The sequence below is a fragment of the Carassius gibelio genome, chromosome B2 (genome assembly GCF_023724105.1).
Source record: "Carassius gibelio isolate Cgi1373 ecotype wild population from Czech Republic chromosome B2, carGib1.2-hapl.c, whole genome shotgun sequence".
NCBI lineage: Eukaryota > Metazoa > Chordata > Actinopteri > Cypriniformes > Cyprinidae > Carassius > Carassius gibelio.
Window position 1 is genome coordinate 31404609 of NC_068397.1, and position 15332 is coordinate 31419940.

General features: G+C 37.9%; 2 protein-coding genes across 2 annotated transcripts; both read right to left on the minus strand.

Annotated features, from left to right (window-relative positions):
* Nucleotides 1-233: 233 nt before the first annotated feature.
* On the minus strand, nt 234-5036 carry LOC127950833 (transmembrane protein 200A). Its single transcript, XM_052548164.1, has 2 exons — nt 4860-5036; nt 234-2093 (listed from the first exon to the last, which is right to left on the minus strand). Exon 2 carries the CDS (start codon nt 2058-2060, stop codon nt 975-977), a length of 1086 nt encoding a protein of 361 aa, XP_052404124.1. The 5' UTR covers nt 2061-2093; nt 4860-5036; the 3' UTR covers nt 234-974.
* Nucleotides 5037-9900: 4864 nt separating this feature from the next.
* Nucleotides 9901-14395, minus strand: LOC127950826 (tripartite motif-containing protein 16-like). Its single transcript, XM_052548155.1, has 6 exons — nt 13739-14395; nt 13085-13180; nt 12772-13005; nt 10945-11104; nt 10757-10804; nt 9901-10563 (listed from the first exon to the last, which is right to left on the minus strand). Exons 1-6 carry the CDS (start codon nt 14309-14311, stop codon nt 9986-9988), a joined length of 1689 nt encoding a protein of 562 aa, XP_052404115.1. The 5' UTR covers nt 14312-14395; the 3' UTR covers nt 9901-9985.
* Between the last annotated feature and the right edge of the window lie 937 nt (nt 14396-15332).

Below are 15332 nucleotides of genomic sequence, written 5' to 3' on the forward strand. Positions count from 1 at the left end.
TGAAGAGTTTAGTGTTGAGTAATGTGTCTTATAGCGATTGTAGAGGTCTGTAAATCCAGCTGCATATTCTCACGATATGAGCCTTAAGAGACAAAACATTCAGGCTTTACGGGGTTAAAATCGTTTTTATGGGAGGTCCTATGAAATGTTTTATTATATATATATATATATATATATATATATATATATATATATATATATATGTATACATATATAATGTGTGTGTGTGTGTGTGTGTGTGTGTTTTTTCTGGGATCCTTTTTAATTTGTAAATTAAATTAAATGTAATTAATTAAAAAGTATATCTAATTAATTAAAATTATGAAAACTTTACAATTTAACATCAATTTATTCAAAGTTCAACAAAAATCACACGTTTAGAGCTCTATGTTGTATTTTTTCTCATTTTATGTTTAATTGTTACCAAATTCTGTGTTTTAGCACGTCTAATTATTTTAATGCATGAAAACAATATGAATAATTATACATTATGATTATTATAATCAATACTGAGTGAAGAAGGGGTAGGATTAAATAAGCTTATGCTTCAAACAAAAAAAGTATTTTCTTAGTATTTTTGTCTTGTTTTCTGAATCAAGACGCATTTACTTGACAAACTTAAAATTTTTTAGTTTTTGCTTAAAATTAATAAAAATATCTGCCATTGGGATAAGAAAACTAATCTTAATTCAAAGGCTAAACAAGATTATTTTTCTTGTCCCATTAGCAGATATTCATGCTTGTTTTAAGCAAAAATTATAAATATATATATTAATTCAGAAAACAACTTAATATCATAAGTCATTTTACTATTAAACTAAATGCATCTTGATTCAATACATTTTTTATATTTATACAAGAAATACTACGTAAACTTATTTTTTTCGCAATGTACTCCTTTTCGGACATGTATAAGTTAAAATAGTTTTGTCTCAAAGTCATTTCTATCTTTTAATGTGCGCCTAGGTCATGGTTCACGAATGACACGCAGTGTGTTTCTGCAGACGTGTATCTGAGTTTTCCTGAAGAGCGTGGGTCTCTTCCTCCTCTCGCCCCGCGTCGGGCGTCTCGAGCGAATCTTGTCCCAGATCGGAGAGTTTAAAGTAGCCCTTGCTCCCCGATCGCTCCAGTCTGGGACAGCTGAACCTGCGCGAGCTCTCGTCCAGACGCCTGGCTCCGGGATCCATCAGTGCGTTCAGAGACAGGTGCGACAGACACATCCGTGTCCTCGAGACCTCCGCTTTGGTCTCCAGCGTCGCGACACAGCTCTTACGCCGCGGAGCTTCGTTCTCCTGCACGTCGCAGTTGTTGAGTTTGATGACGGGGAGCGTGAAGGCATTGAGCGACGACGTGACGATGGAGTGCGTCTCCCACTCGGCTCCGTGATGTATGCTATAGATCGTGTCGGCGAACGACGGGTGCTTCGCAAACAAGCTGTGTTTCCTCGCAGACGATGGGCGTCTGTTGTTTCGTGGAGACGCCGGTTTATCGCTCTTCGGTTGCACGATGACGCCGTTGAACGGGACGCAGTCTTTGGCGCGCAAACTGTGGATATCGATGACTGTGGAGTAAATGTCTCGCAGGTTGATGATTTTGGTTTTCTTGTCGCGATCCTCGTGGAGAACCGCGTTGGCGCAGATGAAGAGGAAAATCCCGATGCCCATCACTAACGGTCCGAAGACTTTGAGGTTGTCCGAGTATAAATATCTCACAAGCAGACTTCTGAAGAAGCTGGAGGAAGCGTTCGACTTCACTAACTCGTTATTGCTCGTAAAGTTCTCGGTTGTTATTTGTGGCACGGGTTTGATGATTTTCTCCTGGTTCCTCTCTTTGGGCCAGTATCCCAGTACGGCCATGGTGATGCCGATCATCAGGATCAAGACCCCCAGCGCTGCCACCAGCCCAGAGACGGAGCACAGCTTCACTTTGCCCTTCACCACCACCACGTCGTTCTTGCGCTTCTTCCGAGCTTTCCGCTTCTTCTTGTTCTCCGCGTGGTTCTTGGTTCGCAGCGAGTCCTGGCGACGGGAAATCCTCAGCAGCCCGCCGGTGGCGATCATCCTGTCTATTGGGTCACGAGGCTGTCAATCATCCTGTGGGCGGGACACAAAGAAGAACAGAACACACGTCACACACAATAAATAAAAGTTGCAGTTAAGTGCCCCCTTGTGTTCAAGGTTAGTACTACATGTTGACTCTAGAGTACAAAACCAGTCATAATTGAAATTGAGATTTATACTGAATCTGAAATCTGAAGCTGAACAAATGATCTCTTCATTGATGTGTGGTTTGTTCGGAGGACAATATCTGTCTGAGATGCAACTATTATAATCTAAATATTGAGAAAATCATCTTTAAAGTTTTTCAGATGAAGTCCTTAGCAATGAATATTACTAATCAAACATTACGTTTAGATATATTTACTTCTTTTTTGCTCACAATGACTTAATAATAAAATAAATATAATTTAGTTAGTGTTTGCTGAATATGATCAAAACTATGTGCCAGTGCGGTAAGAAAGATAATCTTAATTCAAAAGCTAAACAAGATTATTTTTCTAACAACATTGACAGATATTTTTGCTTGGTTTTAGCAAACGCTAACAAAATTTTGATATTTTAATTATTTTTTTTTTTTAGAAAACAAGACTTAAAATCTCATCTAGATTTTAGAGTACAAATATCATATAATAATATTAATTAATGGTTAAAAAGGTTAAAAAAAAGAAGATTACTGTTCTGAATCTTTTAGTTCATTTTAGTTATTTTGTTTTTGTATTTATTTATTTTTATTTTGCCGTATGACTATTTCTTCTTAAGATTTAGTTTATTTAGTTTTATTTACTGTAGTATTTCAACTTAAACTGAACAAAAATAAGAAATGAAAAATTAGAATAAAACTAAATAAACTAAATGAAATTTTCATTTTTTTTTTAATATTTTATTTATTCCAGTTAGTGTTTTATTTATTTATTTATTTATTTTTTCAAGTAATCAAAATGTTTGAAAGGTTTCAGTTTTAGGTTTAATTAACAATACTATCCCTGTTTTTGAATAAATAATTTTTTGATATTTCTACTAGAAAACAGGACAGAAATAAGAAAGTAAGAAAATCACTTTTAATATTTTTTTTTTATTCATTTTTTTTATATATTTCAGTGTGAGACATAACTTAGAGCTTCATTACATTCCTTGAGATTTAAAATAGAAACTTCTGAGAAATAACATCTTCTGGCAAAACAGTGTGTCATTATGAAGCAAGCTGACCTATTTCTGTTCAACATGTTGTTGTTGTTTTTATGATGGTCTTTCAGTAACACTGCATCTGTTTTATGAACACAGTTATTCTCACATTCAGATGATTCCAGTCAATGATCATCAAACAGACAGATGGATTCAAAAACACTCAACATCTGAAATTACAGACATAATTATTTCCTGTTCCTGACAGCCTGAGGGGGCTATCATTGGATTTGATCGGTTTCTCTCTAATATCTCAGCATCACCACCATCCTCACTCTCATTAATCCATCTCATTTCAGTTAAACATCATCTGTTCATTCTCAGATTCCACTCGAACCCTTCACAAACCCACTCATACATTTCAATCAATTAATCAATTAGAGAGACAGATGGCATCACCTAATTCACCTCTGCCCGCAGGATTTCATTTTGCCCAATCCCTCAGAATCATGCGTGCCATACAGTGATGCTTTTATGAATAATTGAAGGCATGAATAGTCTTCAGTAAAACTGGAAATGTCAGCGTCTACGAATGACAGACGTGAGTCAGACCCCCTTCAGAGAGCGTCGATGAGGGCCGACGGGGGCAGGACACTTCACAGGCGCTTTCAACTTCTCCATACTGCGACACAATCACAATAATACAATAATAATAATTGAAACCTGCGGCAAATGAAACCAATTCATCCAAATGAATTATGGAAAACTGCCAAATGCATGTTTACTATCATATCTAAACACCAGATTTGTGCAAGACTAAAGGAAAATAGACAGAACACCAAACCAACTTCATAGCAATGTCAAGAAGACACGTCATTGAAATCAAAGAGACATGAATCAAACTCTCTGCAGCTGAAGCAGCTTCAACTAACTCCAGGAGCCGCTTGCATTGGATTGGAAGTGTCTGATTATGTCTATAAATGTCTATAAATGCTGGACTGAAGAAGAACAAACACAACGCTTGTCTTAAAATAATGCAAAGGTTGAATGCATTGATCAGTAAACAGCCCTGATCCGTGTTGTGTTCACGCCCAACTTTGAGGTCACCTTGAGAGATTTCCATTTCACTCTTCTTCTTTCTTTTTACTAGTTATAACAACAATAATAAACTTAACAAGTCCTTAACTCTAGCTATGTAAAGAGGAAGTAGATCTTTTGGATCAGTAGATGGTTCATATTAAAGTCACTTGGGTTTCCCAAACTGCTGAACTGACAGTAATATCATGTGTTTTTCGTTTCATTCGTGTTATATTAATCGCTCTTTCTATTGTTTTCGAAGAGATTCAACTAATAGAGTAAATCATGCACGCGGACAAAGATACAAAGCAACATGTGCAAAACAATAAAAAAAATCAAATAAAATCATGCATTAAAAATAGGTATGAAAAAATATTATAACAGGACTCCACGAGATGCAACACAACGCAACAATGTAAATCTACCAATGTAAAGCAAAATGTCAAACGCTGAACAATCACTTTAGACATTTAGATCCCCATCACTGATTTGATTTGAACGCGCACAAAAGCGCGATTATTTCCTCTCAAACAGCGACAGCAGGATGATTTCGGAAGTGTCAAAGACATCATTGTGTGTGGAGGGTGTGGATGTTCTCACCGAGACTGTGTTCGTCCATCAGCCAGAGCTCGAGTCCATGTGTGAGGATCTGTCATCTTCTTCATCTTCATCTGATGCTGCTGAGGCTGAGGCTGAGGCTGAAGCTGATCTGAGCAGCTCTTCATTGAGGCGCGCCGCCCATTGGCCAGAACAGCGGCTCGCGCACTGCACACTGCTGAGTGCACTACACTGTTAAATAATAATAATAATAAATGTTTGAATGACCAAATACTAAATCAAGAAATAAATGTTAATGACAGTGATATGATCAAATATAACAGTGTATAACAATTTTACTTTTGCATAATTGGGAATTTACTGGTATTGGTATTGGAATATATTTTTTTAATGATTTAGTATGTGTAGATGTCTGTGGACTGTGTATGGTTATGGAGGTGTAACAATGTGTATTTAATTGCACTTTGTGTAATTTATTAATTTTTCTTTGATTTGCTGGCATGGGGTTTGGGGATTGTTCTTCAAGATGTGAAAAGCTTTAAACAAAATATTTCAAATACTTGGCATTATATCATATAAAACAAATTATAATATTTTTTCGGGCAGGATCACGATCCAAGATCTTTGCTGCATTTAAGGCTATTTTGGCACTTACTGAGCTAAAATAATTTATATCAATGATTTGCTGAATCAATATATTGGACTATTAAGCAACACAATTTACTTAAGTCTTAACAATCTTTGCTATCCTTGCTTCAATAAACAAAAATAATACTTTTTATTTATTTTTTTATTTTTTTATCAGAGCATAAAATAGGCCTCATAAGTGGAAAAATATACATAAAATGTTTTACAGTGTAAAATAGCTTGGTGATAACTATCATGTCACACTGCGGGAAATATTGTTTATTTTAACGTTTTTAATTTGTATGAATTCATTGTTTGAATGAATCGTTTGAGTGAGTGATTCAGTGATCGTCCATAAATACTTCTTGTGGTTAGTTTCTGGCTAATCTGCGAGTCTTACAAAATCTGCGAGTTCGAATGAATCATTTGAGTGAATGATTCAGTGACTCGTTCATTAAGACTCTGCGTTGTTCGTTTCCTAATGAATCCACGCGTTTGGAGAATGCGCGTTTGAATGAATCATTTGAGTGAATGATTCAGTGACTCGTTCATTAAGACTGTGCGTTGTTCGTTTCCGAATGAATCCACGTGTTTGAATGAATCATTTGAGTGAATGAATGATTCGGTGACTCGTTCATTAAGACTGCGTTGTTCGTTTCCGAATGAATCCACGTGTTTGAATGAATCATTTGAGTGAATGAATGATTCGGTGACTCGTTCATTAAGACTGCGTTGTTCGTTTCTGAATGAATCCACGTGTTTGAATGAATCAATTGAGAATAGAATGCTGCACCAAACTAATTCCTAAGGGAAGAATTTAAACAATAAACCAACTCCATAGCAGCATGTGCTTTGACACAATCTGTATTCTTAAAAGCACTATATAAATAAAGATGACTTGACACTGAAGCTCAATCATTGTCATTTAGGAATCAGACTGGGTTTCTGTTTTAATAATATGAGTAACAGAATGTGATTCTGAACAGATGATGGGTTTCTGAATACTTCAGTTTGACAAAGCTGACTCCGGAAATAAAAATGAGGAAGTCCAGACGCTCCTCCAGTGTGCTGGGAATCCTGTAAATGCAAGAGTTTGGCTGAATACTGTCAGCTGTCATAGTAAAGATCTCCGTTCACGAAAACCAGGCCTGTGCTTTAAAATAAATATTTAAAATAAGTTTTACAAAGAATGAAACCCTCAGAAAACGCTCAAGAGAGACAGAGAGAGTGGGACATCCACATCACAAGCTCATGTTTGGAGTGTTTCTTGTTGTTCTGCTCATCAGCATATATTTATTTAGTGTCTCTGCCTAATTCTCATTTCATATCTGCTGTGTCTATGACCTTCATCAGACGCTGCTGCTGCCAAAACAATTAATGATGCTGTGTAACGAGCCAAGAGACCGAACAGCTGAGCTCTAGCAGCTCTGAGAACACACACATCTCACACATCTCACATTACAACAGAAAAACATGATGCTGAAAAACCTCTGGTTAACTCTGAGATACAGGTCTGGAACTTATTTTATATGAAAAAATAGACCCATGAAAAGAAAGAGAAGAAGAAGACATTTCAAATGGAGATTTTTGAGTCTTGAGTTTATTATTGTATTCTAGTGTTATTTTAGTAGTTATTTATGCTATTGTAGTATTAATTAATCATTCATTATCTAATTAATTCATTAAGTTTAAATTAGTTTGAATTTTTATATTTATGTTTAACATTAATTAATTAATTACAATTTTAGTTAAACGTTTTAGAATTTTGTTGCACTTTTTTTGTCTATATAGTTTTTATTCATTTTTTGTTTAGTTTTAATAAATTAAATAATATTAGAGATCTGAAATACTATTAAATATCATTTCCAGACGTAAAAATAACTACACTACCTCATATTTAAAGTTGTGAAACAGTAAAATTGTGGATAAAAATGATAACTACTGTATAATATATGTTGGAAGAGTAATATTGTCACTCCTGAGAGCACTTCGCAGTATTCGATCTCAGAGCAGTAATATCATCACATAGTGAAAGAACATAGTGAAATATGGAAAAACTGTGTTTTCCTTGTGTGTGTGTGAAAGAGAGAGTGTGTGTGTGTGTGTTTGAGTGTGTGTGTGTGTGTGTGAGAGAGAGAGAGAGATAGAGAGAGAGAGAGAGTGTGTGTGTGTGTGTGTGTGTGTGTGTGTGAGAGAGAGAGAGAGAGTGTGTGTGTGTGTGTGTGTGTGTGAGAGAGAGAGAGAGAGAGAGAGAGAGAGTGTGTGTGTTTGTGAATGTGTGTGTGTGTGTGTGAGAGAGAGAGAGAGAGAGAGAGAGAGAGAGAGAGAGATAATGTGTGTGTGTGTGTGTTTGAGTGTGTTTGAGTGTGTGTGTGTGTGTGAGAGAGAGAGAGAGAGAGATAGAGAGAGAGTGCGTGTGTGTGTGTGTTTGAGTGTGTGTGTGTGTGTGAGAGAGAGAGAGAGAGAGAGAGAGAGAGAGAGTGTGTGTGTGTGTGTGTGCGTGTGTGTGTGTGTGTGTGTGTGTGAGTGTGAGTGTGTGTCTCTCTCTGTGTATGTGTGTGTGTTTGAGTGTGTGTGTGTGTCTCTCTCTCTGTGTGTGTGTGTGTGTGTGTGTGAATCCGCCAGGTTTCCTCTCAGACTTGGGAAAGTCTAGACTCTGCTCTGGTAATGAGGTCTGGGATCCAGCAGGTCCCTCGTGCTCTGTAAGTTTTATAAATGTGTTTGGCGGCGCGATGCTTCACACCTGTTCCTCTTAATTAAGTTCACACATCGAAGCGGGCCAAAAAGTTAGATTTCATTATTCTTCTGTATCTGGGTCGATGTAGGATCAGCTGGTGATCTTCTAGCAGATTATGAATGCTTCTGTGTACTTTATCTGTATTGTTAACAGCTTCTGTATCACACAGATCCTCCTTCGCCTTAAGAATCAGGACTTTGATGCAGCATTAATGACAGAAGCTTCGATCACATCACTGTCAGTGACTGTAACTAAACACGGCAAGCTCTCCTTCACCTGAACACACACGTGTGTGTGCTGATACTGCTGTGGATTCGGGTCGGTCTGTGATGATGGATTGTTTAGAGAGCAGAAGTTAACTCAGAGTCCTGATACATCAGGTCACAGAAAAACCTGAATAATCACCTGAATATTAAAATAATGAGTGATTTGAGCTTGAAGAGTCTCTCTTGGTTTAAACCTTAATATTAAAATGTAAACATATAACTTTTAGACTTGAAACAACAGGTCAGGGGCAACAAGGATGGGAGCTGAAAAAGACTGTTTTTCTGTTTTGTGATGGTTCTTCAAGAGTCCCTTGTTTGTTCTGAAGAGTTAAACTGAGCTCTGTTCTTCACAAAAATCCTCCAGCTCCTGCAGATTCTTCTGTTTTCCAGCATCTTCTGCATATCTGAACCCTTTCTAGCAGTGACTGTGTGATTGTGAGATCCATCTTTTCACTCTGAGGACGACTGAGACTCAAACACAACTATTACAGAAGATTCAGACGTCCACTGATGCTCCTGAAGAAAACACCAGGCATTAAGAGAATGACGATGACTTGTGCTTATTTGTTAAAGTTACTGTATAATTAAAGTTTTTGTACTTTTAAGTACCTTTAAGTTGTAAAGAATATCTGCAGTGACATGTTTCAGATGCTGAGAACACTAACATATAAGTGTAAATCATAAATGTTAAAGAATCGTGTAGACTCTGAATGATTCATGATCAGGTTGATCTTAAACCACACACTCACACTAGAAAACTGTTAACTGTAAGAAAGACTTCGTTAGACTTTTCAGAGTTTATCTACTCTTCCCCGTGGATGACCTCTGACCTACTTCCTCTACGATCTGAATTTCTGCATATTGAATTTTAGATGATTGAATTTGATGTTCAGAATTTTCCTTTCATACTAAAAACTTGAAGCTGTATTTTTTAAAACTGTATATTTGCAGTCTAAGATAAAAAAAATAAAAATACTGTTTGAAAATACATGTATATAAAACTATAAAATACATAAAAATATTAAGTTGTGTTAAATTTTAAATGTTTAATATTCAAGTAAAAAAAAAGAAAGAAATCAAATTCAGAACTATGTTATATGCCACATAATATTAATTTTTGTTAAATTACACTTGTCAATAATTTACATTTACACAATATGAATTCACTTAGTTTTGTCATATTATAAGCTCTATATAATAAGCATTTTAATAATGTGGGGAGACAAATGAAGTTCAAAAAGAACAAGACTATTTTCCTTGAACGCATGAAATCACATTGAATAAACAAGCTTGAAGAGTTTAAAATTGTAATTTTAACACTAATTATTTAACATGCTGTAACTTAAAATTTAAAACAAATGAACAATGAAATGAATGTTTAACATTTAAATGCATGAGAATAAAAACAGCAGAATACAGAAGAACACAAACGCTGGAAAGGGCCGGAGCTACATGAGGTTAATAATGACATTTATTTATTCACAGTGAGATCTTTTGAATTGAAAGGCCATTATGATAATAATATCTATTCTGATTCATCAACACAGTTTCACTGATGATCCGTAATAAACCGTAAACCCAGGATAGAGCGTCTGAGTGAATGTGGTCTGGACTGTGTGGATGAGGCTCATTGTGTCAGAGACGCTGTAGAAGGACAGAGTTCCTGCTCTGTGATCCACAAACACTCCTATTCTCCTGACATCATCATCATCATCATCATCATCATCATCACTACACACTCCTATTCTCCTGATGATGGACTTCACAGAGAGAACAGTCTGTATGTTATTGTGTGTGAATGAGTATCTGGAGGGAGAGCAGTACAAACTCCAGGACTGATCATTCCATCCAAACCCACACTCAACACCCGCTCCCTTCCTGCTGATGCTCTTATATGACACTGATATACACACACCTTTATCTCCACTCCACTCAATCTCCCAGTAACAGCGTCCACACACACTCTCTCTACACAACACCTGATACCAACCATTAAATCTGTCTGGATGATCAGGATACGGCTGAACTGTTTTAGTGTATGTAATCACTCTGTTGTTCTCAGACAGACGGAGGAGTTTATGTGCTGTGTTCAGATCCAGAGTGAACTGATGGGAATCTGATGGAGATAAAACACATCAGAATCAGGAATTATGAATCTGTTTGATCTCTTCATGTTCAGTGTATCATCAGTGTCTCAGTATCTGTGCACATCATCATTTACATCATCAGTTATAAACTCTTCTTTCTCCTTCTACAGGAGGAACATGAACACACTCATGAGTTTTCTGCTGGTTTTCTTACTGACTTACATTGTAGGAAGTCCTTCCTGGTCCAGAGATCAATGTTGGTGAATGTGACTGTGGAAATCAACAGACATGAACAGTGTGATTCTCATGATCCTGTATCTATTCCTAACACATTTCTAATATGATGTTCTCCATGATATGAGATGATGATGGACTGGTTTCTGAGAGCAGATGAATCTCCAGGACTTTACCTCTGTCTGAGATCTTCTTCAGCTGCTCTTTACAGAAATCCTCCAGTTTGTCTCTCAGCTGATGGACAGATTCTCTCAGATCATCAGAAGAGAAGAGAGAACTGAAGAGATCATCATTTACGTCTGTAGATTCAGGAGGAGCTGAGAGAGACTGGAAACTCTACAGAAAACACAGAAACACTTTAGATCACAGATTTACAGCAGAAGTAAACAGAATTTACAGAGTAATGTTTTGTAATAACAGAGTATCTATAGAGTACCTCGTGTAGGTATCAGTGAATAATATGCAAAGTTTTTTTTATTTATTATGTGGCATGTATGAACAATATAAGAAGCTCTTATGACCTCAACACTTAAAGTAATATAAGTGTTGAGGTGATAAAAACGTTTTGCCCCCAAATTACAATGTGAGATACGTCTTTACCAAGCGTTTAGTTAACCACTTAACCACTACCAAACTAACTGCGCAATGTGGCTAAAATTGCAAAGCCAACAAAGATACAAAACAATAGTAGATGTTTATAAACATTTACAAATTATGAATAGTTTCTACTTTCGAGTGGGTACTGCAAAAACATGAACAAATGATTAATAAATGATTTAAGATGTGCTTTTAATCTGTCAAAATAATTTGATGATTCAAAAAAAAATACATGATCACATTGTCAGGGAATCATCACCGTCACAGCCACCTCCATCATCACCATCACCTGCTCCCAATCGCCGGAGAACTGATCACCTGCACCTGAACTCAGTAATCAAACCCAGGACAAACACACCATCACCTCAGTACTTTGGCGTCCAGTCTATCATTCACTACACTGAAGAGATTCTGCTCCCAGAAACCCAGACGATCCTTCTGTGGTTCTCTTTTGTTGTCTCCACAGTTTCCTAGACCTGGACTCTATAATCTGCCTCCAAGTATCATCATCATCCTCCTGCTTCAGTGTTTGTCTCTGGACAATTGCCTTTATCACTGATCGCACCAGCCATACTCTTTGTTTCAAGTCTAAACCTCATCATCACTAACCTCCTGTCTATCCCCTGGTTTGTGACAAAAGACCGGACCCAACAGGACACTTCTATGGATCCCTGGTCATCCAGCTGGATGTGGCGGCTTTCTTTTACAAGTGGCGTTACACATCGAGATGCAACCGCAGAAATTCCCTACTGAGTGCTCCAAGGTAGCATTCCTGATTTCGCTACTGTCTGGTCTTGCTTTGTCGTGGGCAAAGGACATATGGAATGCCAATAGTGTAATAAATAACTCATTTGATGCTTTCACTAACACTTCTCAGAGGTATTTAGCTCAGCTACTGGTGAGATTTCTGTTTCAGATCAACTGCTGCGGTTGTGTCAGGGAATACACCGAGCTATTGCAGCTGTTTGGTGAGCCTCCACGCCTCCAGCCTTTAGTTCACTATTCCAGGAATCTGACCCCAGCGGAGCAGAACTAAGACATCGGAAACCGGGAATCGTTGGCCATCAAACTCGCACTAGAGGAGTGGCTTCACTATTGTGTAATAAATCAGAAAAATGAGGTAAAAAGCTGAAATGTTAGTGAAGTTTTGAACTGTTGGTGGTTCTAGTGGTGTTTAGCAGCTAAATACATCTTCCAGAAGAAAGAGCTGAGAGGAATGATTCCTAAGAGATTTCCAGAGCTGAAAGCTGTTTGTAAGCAGCGTCTCTTTCAGAAGAAGATGATCAGATGAGAGTCTGACTGATGATTATATAATAAGACACTCATGAACTGTTTCTCTGTGAGTCTCTGTCACAGCAGGATCTGCTCAAGTCCACTATGATCCTGTTCTTCTAGATGTGTGTTACCTGCAGGAACTGGATGTGATCCTGTGTGTGTGAAAGCTGCTCCAGCTCAGCGTCTCTCCTCCTCAGATCATTGATCTCCTGCTCCAGTCGCTCCAGTCGTTCTTCAGCTCGACTCACTGCAGTCTTTTCCTGATCTCTGATCAGTCGTATCAGCTCAGAGCGGCTTCTCTCAATGGAGCGGATGAGCTCAGTAAAGATCCTCTCACTGTCCTCCACTGCTGTCTGTGCAGAGCGCTGTTAGGACACACAGTGATTCAGCTTCAGTGAGTCTGAACTGAGACGGAGACAAACTTCTCTTCTTCTCCAGACTCACCTTATGAGACTCCACAGTCTCTCTCAGCTGCTGGAGATCTTTCTCTCTCTGCTGGATTCTCTGCTGGAGCGTCTTCTGTGTCTCCTTCAGCTGCTTCTGCAGGACAAACAGATGATCGTCAATCTCACAGAAAACTACTGGCTCTAAATCATCATGTGAACAGATGAATCCAGTAAACACAGGGTGAGGCAGTTTAAAGGTTATGTATCTCAACTGATAAACAACGGCTGTAGGTTCAAACTCCAGAAGTGATGATCTGTTACAATCATCTCACACGAATCAACATGAAGATTAAGGATTGTTTCACAGCACAGTTCTAAGCATTAGAAAAGCAAAACTAACACAGACGTAGAGCTACACACTGACAATGTTTCTGCTGTGTAGTATAATTTGCTTTATTTTTATTGACAGATGTTTATTTTGTCAAAGACTAGCTCCTTTCATTATTTTATGTTGCTTAAGGACTTTTTTTTTAAAGAAAGTGTTAATAAAGGTTTACGGTGCATTTTCAGGAGAAAGTGAAACTCTTCTTGCAGCTGCTATTCATTTCTGCGGTTGTGTGTCGTGTGAATGCTGTGAGCTGTTAATATGATGCAGATATAAACACGTATGAAACGAATTTCCAATATTTCATCAGTGTCTAGTGTTAAATACCTGTGTCTCTGTCCTCTGGTCTGCAGCTGGTACAATGTCATGGTTTTTATGTTCAATAATCGTACACAGCAGACATATACACTTCTGATCAGTGCGACAGAAAACCTCGAGGATCTTCTCATGTTTCTGGCAGATCATCTCCTGCAGTCGTCCAGTGACTTCAGTCACTTTGTGTGGTTTACGTGAATGAAACTCCTCGTGCCGCTCAAAATGAGTTTGACAGTAAGACTCCAGACACACCAGACAGGACTTGACGGCTCTGTATTTTCTTCCAGTACAGACGTCACACTGCACATCTCCAGCTCCAGCCTCACAGTCAGCAGAGAGTCTGGTCTTCTTCAGTTTCTCCACCATTTCAGCCAAGATAGTATTTTTAGCTAAAGCAGGTCTTGGACTGAAGGTCTGTCTGCACTGAGGACAGCTGTAGACTCTCCACTGATCCTCCTGATCCCAGCAGTCTGTAATACAGATCTTACAGTAACTGTGTCCACAGGGAATGGCCACTGGATCCTTCAGGAGATCCAGACACACCGGACACATGAACTCATCCTGAGAAAATCTGGCTTCTGCCATTTTACTGCATGAACACAGACACAAACACACAACAGCTCAACTACACTTCAGTTTCTCTTTCCCTGAAGTCACGTGATTCTGTTTCCTGGTTCTGTGTTTGAGTGACGTGTGTAAAACAGGTTTGTGTGTGAGTCTGTGAAGCAGCTTCCTCATTCCTGCTGAGTTTAGTTTCAACACATCTGACTGTTATTAAAGTAAAAGCAAAGTATTTGACTTGGAAACGTGATTCTCTTAGACTAATAATTGGGAACCCTGACAATTAAATGTGTACTAGATTTCAGTCTCAGGCAAACACTCAAAGAACACAAGTAAATAAATAAGAAGAGAGCCCTATTTTTTCACAGTGTGGATGGTAAACATACAGGCGCAAAGTTAATGTTCAGACAGAATGAGTCTACTCGATGGTTCTGCATAATTATCAAAATCGTTAATTTGAGCTACGGAATGTGGAAAGTGAAGTATATGGAACTTGAGTGTTTAGTTTAAGAAACAAGAAAGAGGTTCCACTAAAGACAACACAAGAAAAAGAACATGGAAAAACACCAGAAAACCAGGGGCTTACAAGGGACAGGTGAAGGTGATTGGTTGACATGGAAACTAAAAGGGTAGCTATGGCAACAAACAAAGGTAACTATGAGGACAAACAAGGCACAAAGTAAACAGGAGCAGTAAACAGAAAGAAACACTGGGAAAAGAACATAGGCAATAGAAGTTTTTGGGAACTAATGTAATTTTTTTGAGAATGGAGAAAGAGATCATGGCATCATAACCACTTCGGCAGAGCATTATCTCTCTAAGAATTTTAACAGCCTGGAGTCACACTTCAAGACATTGTTCAGATATTTTATTTTAATACATTGGTAATGTTTCTGAAACTTGTCACGGTTGGTAAACAGTGATCTCTGGGTTTTGCACTTTGTGGTGAAGTCTGTGTGTTTTGCGTCTGCACTGATTAGCTTGTGGGCGTCTCCATTAATTGTCATCAGCAACAGCTGTCACTCATCACTCTCTTACTATGTAA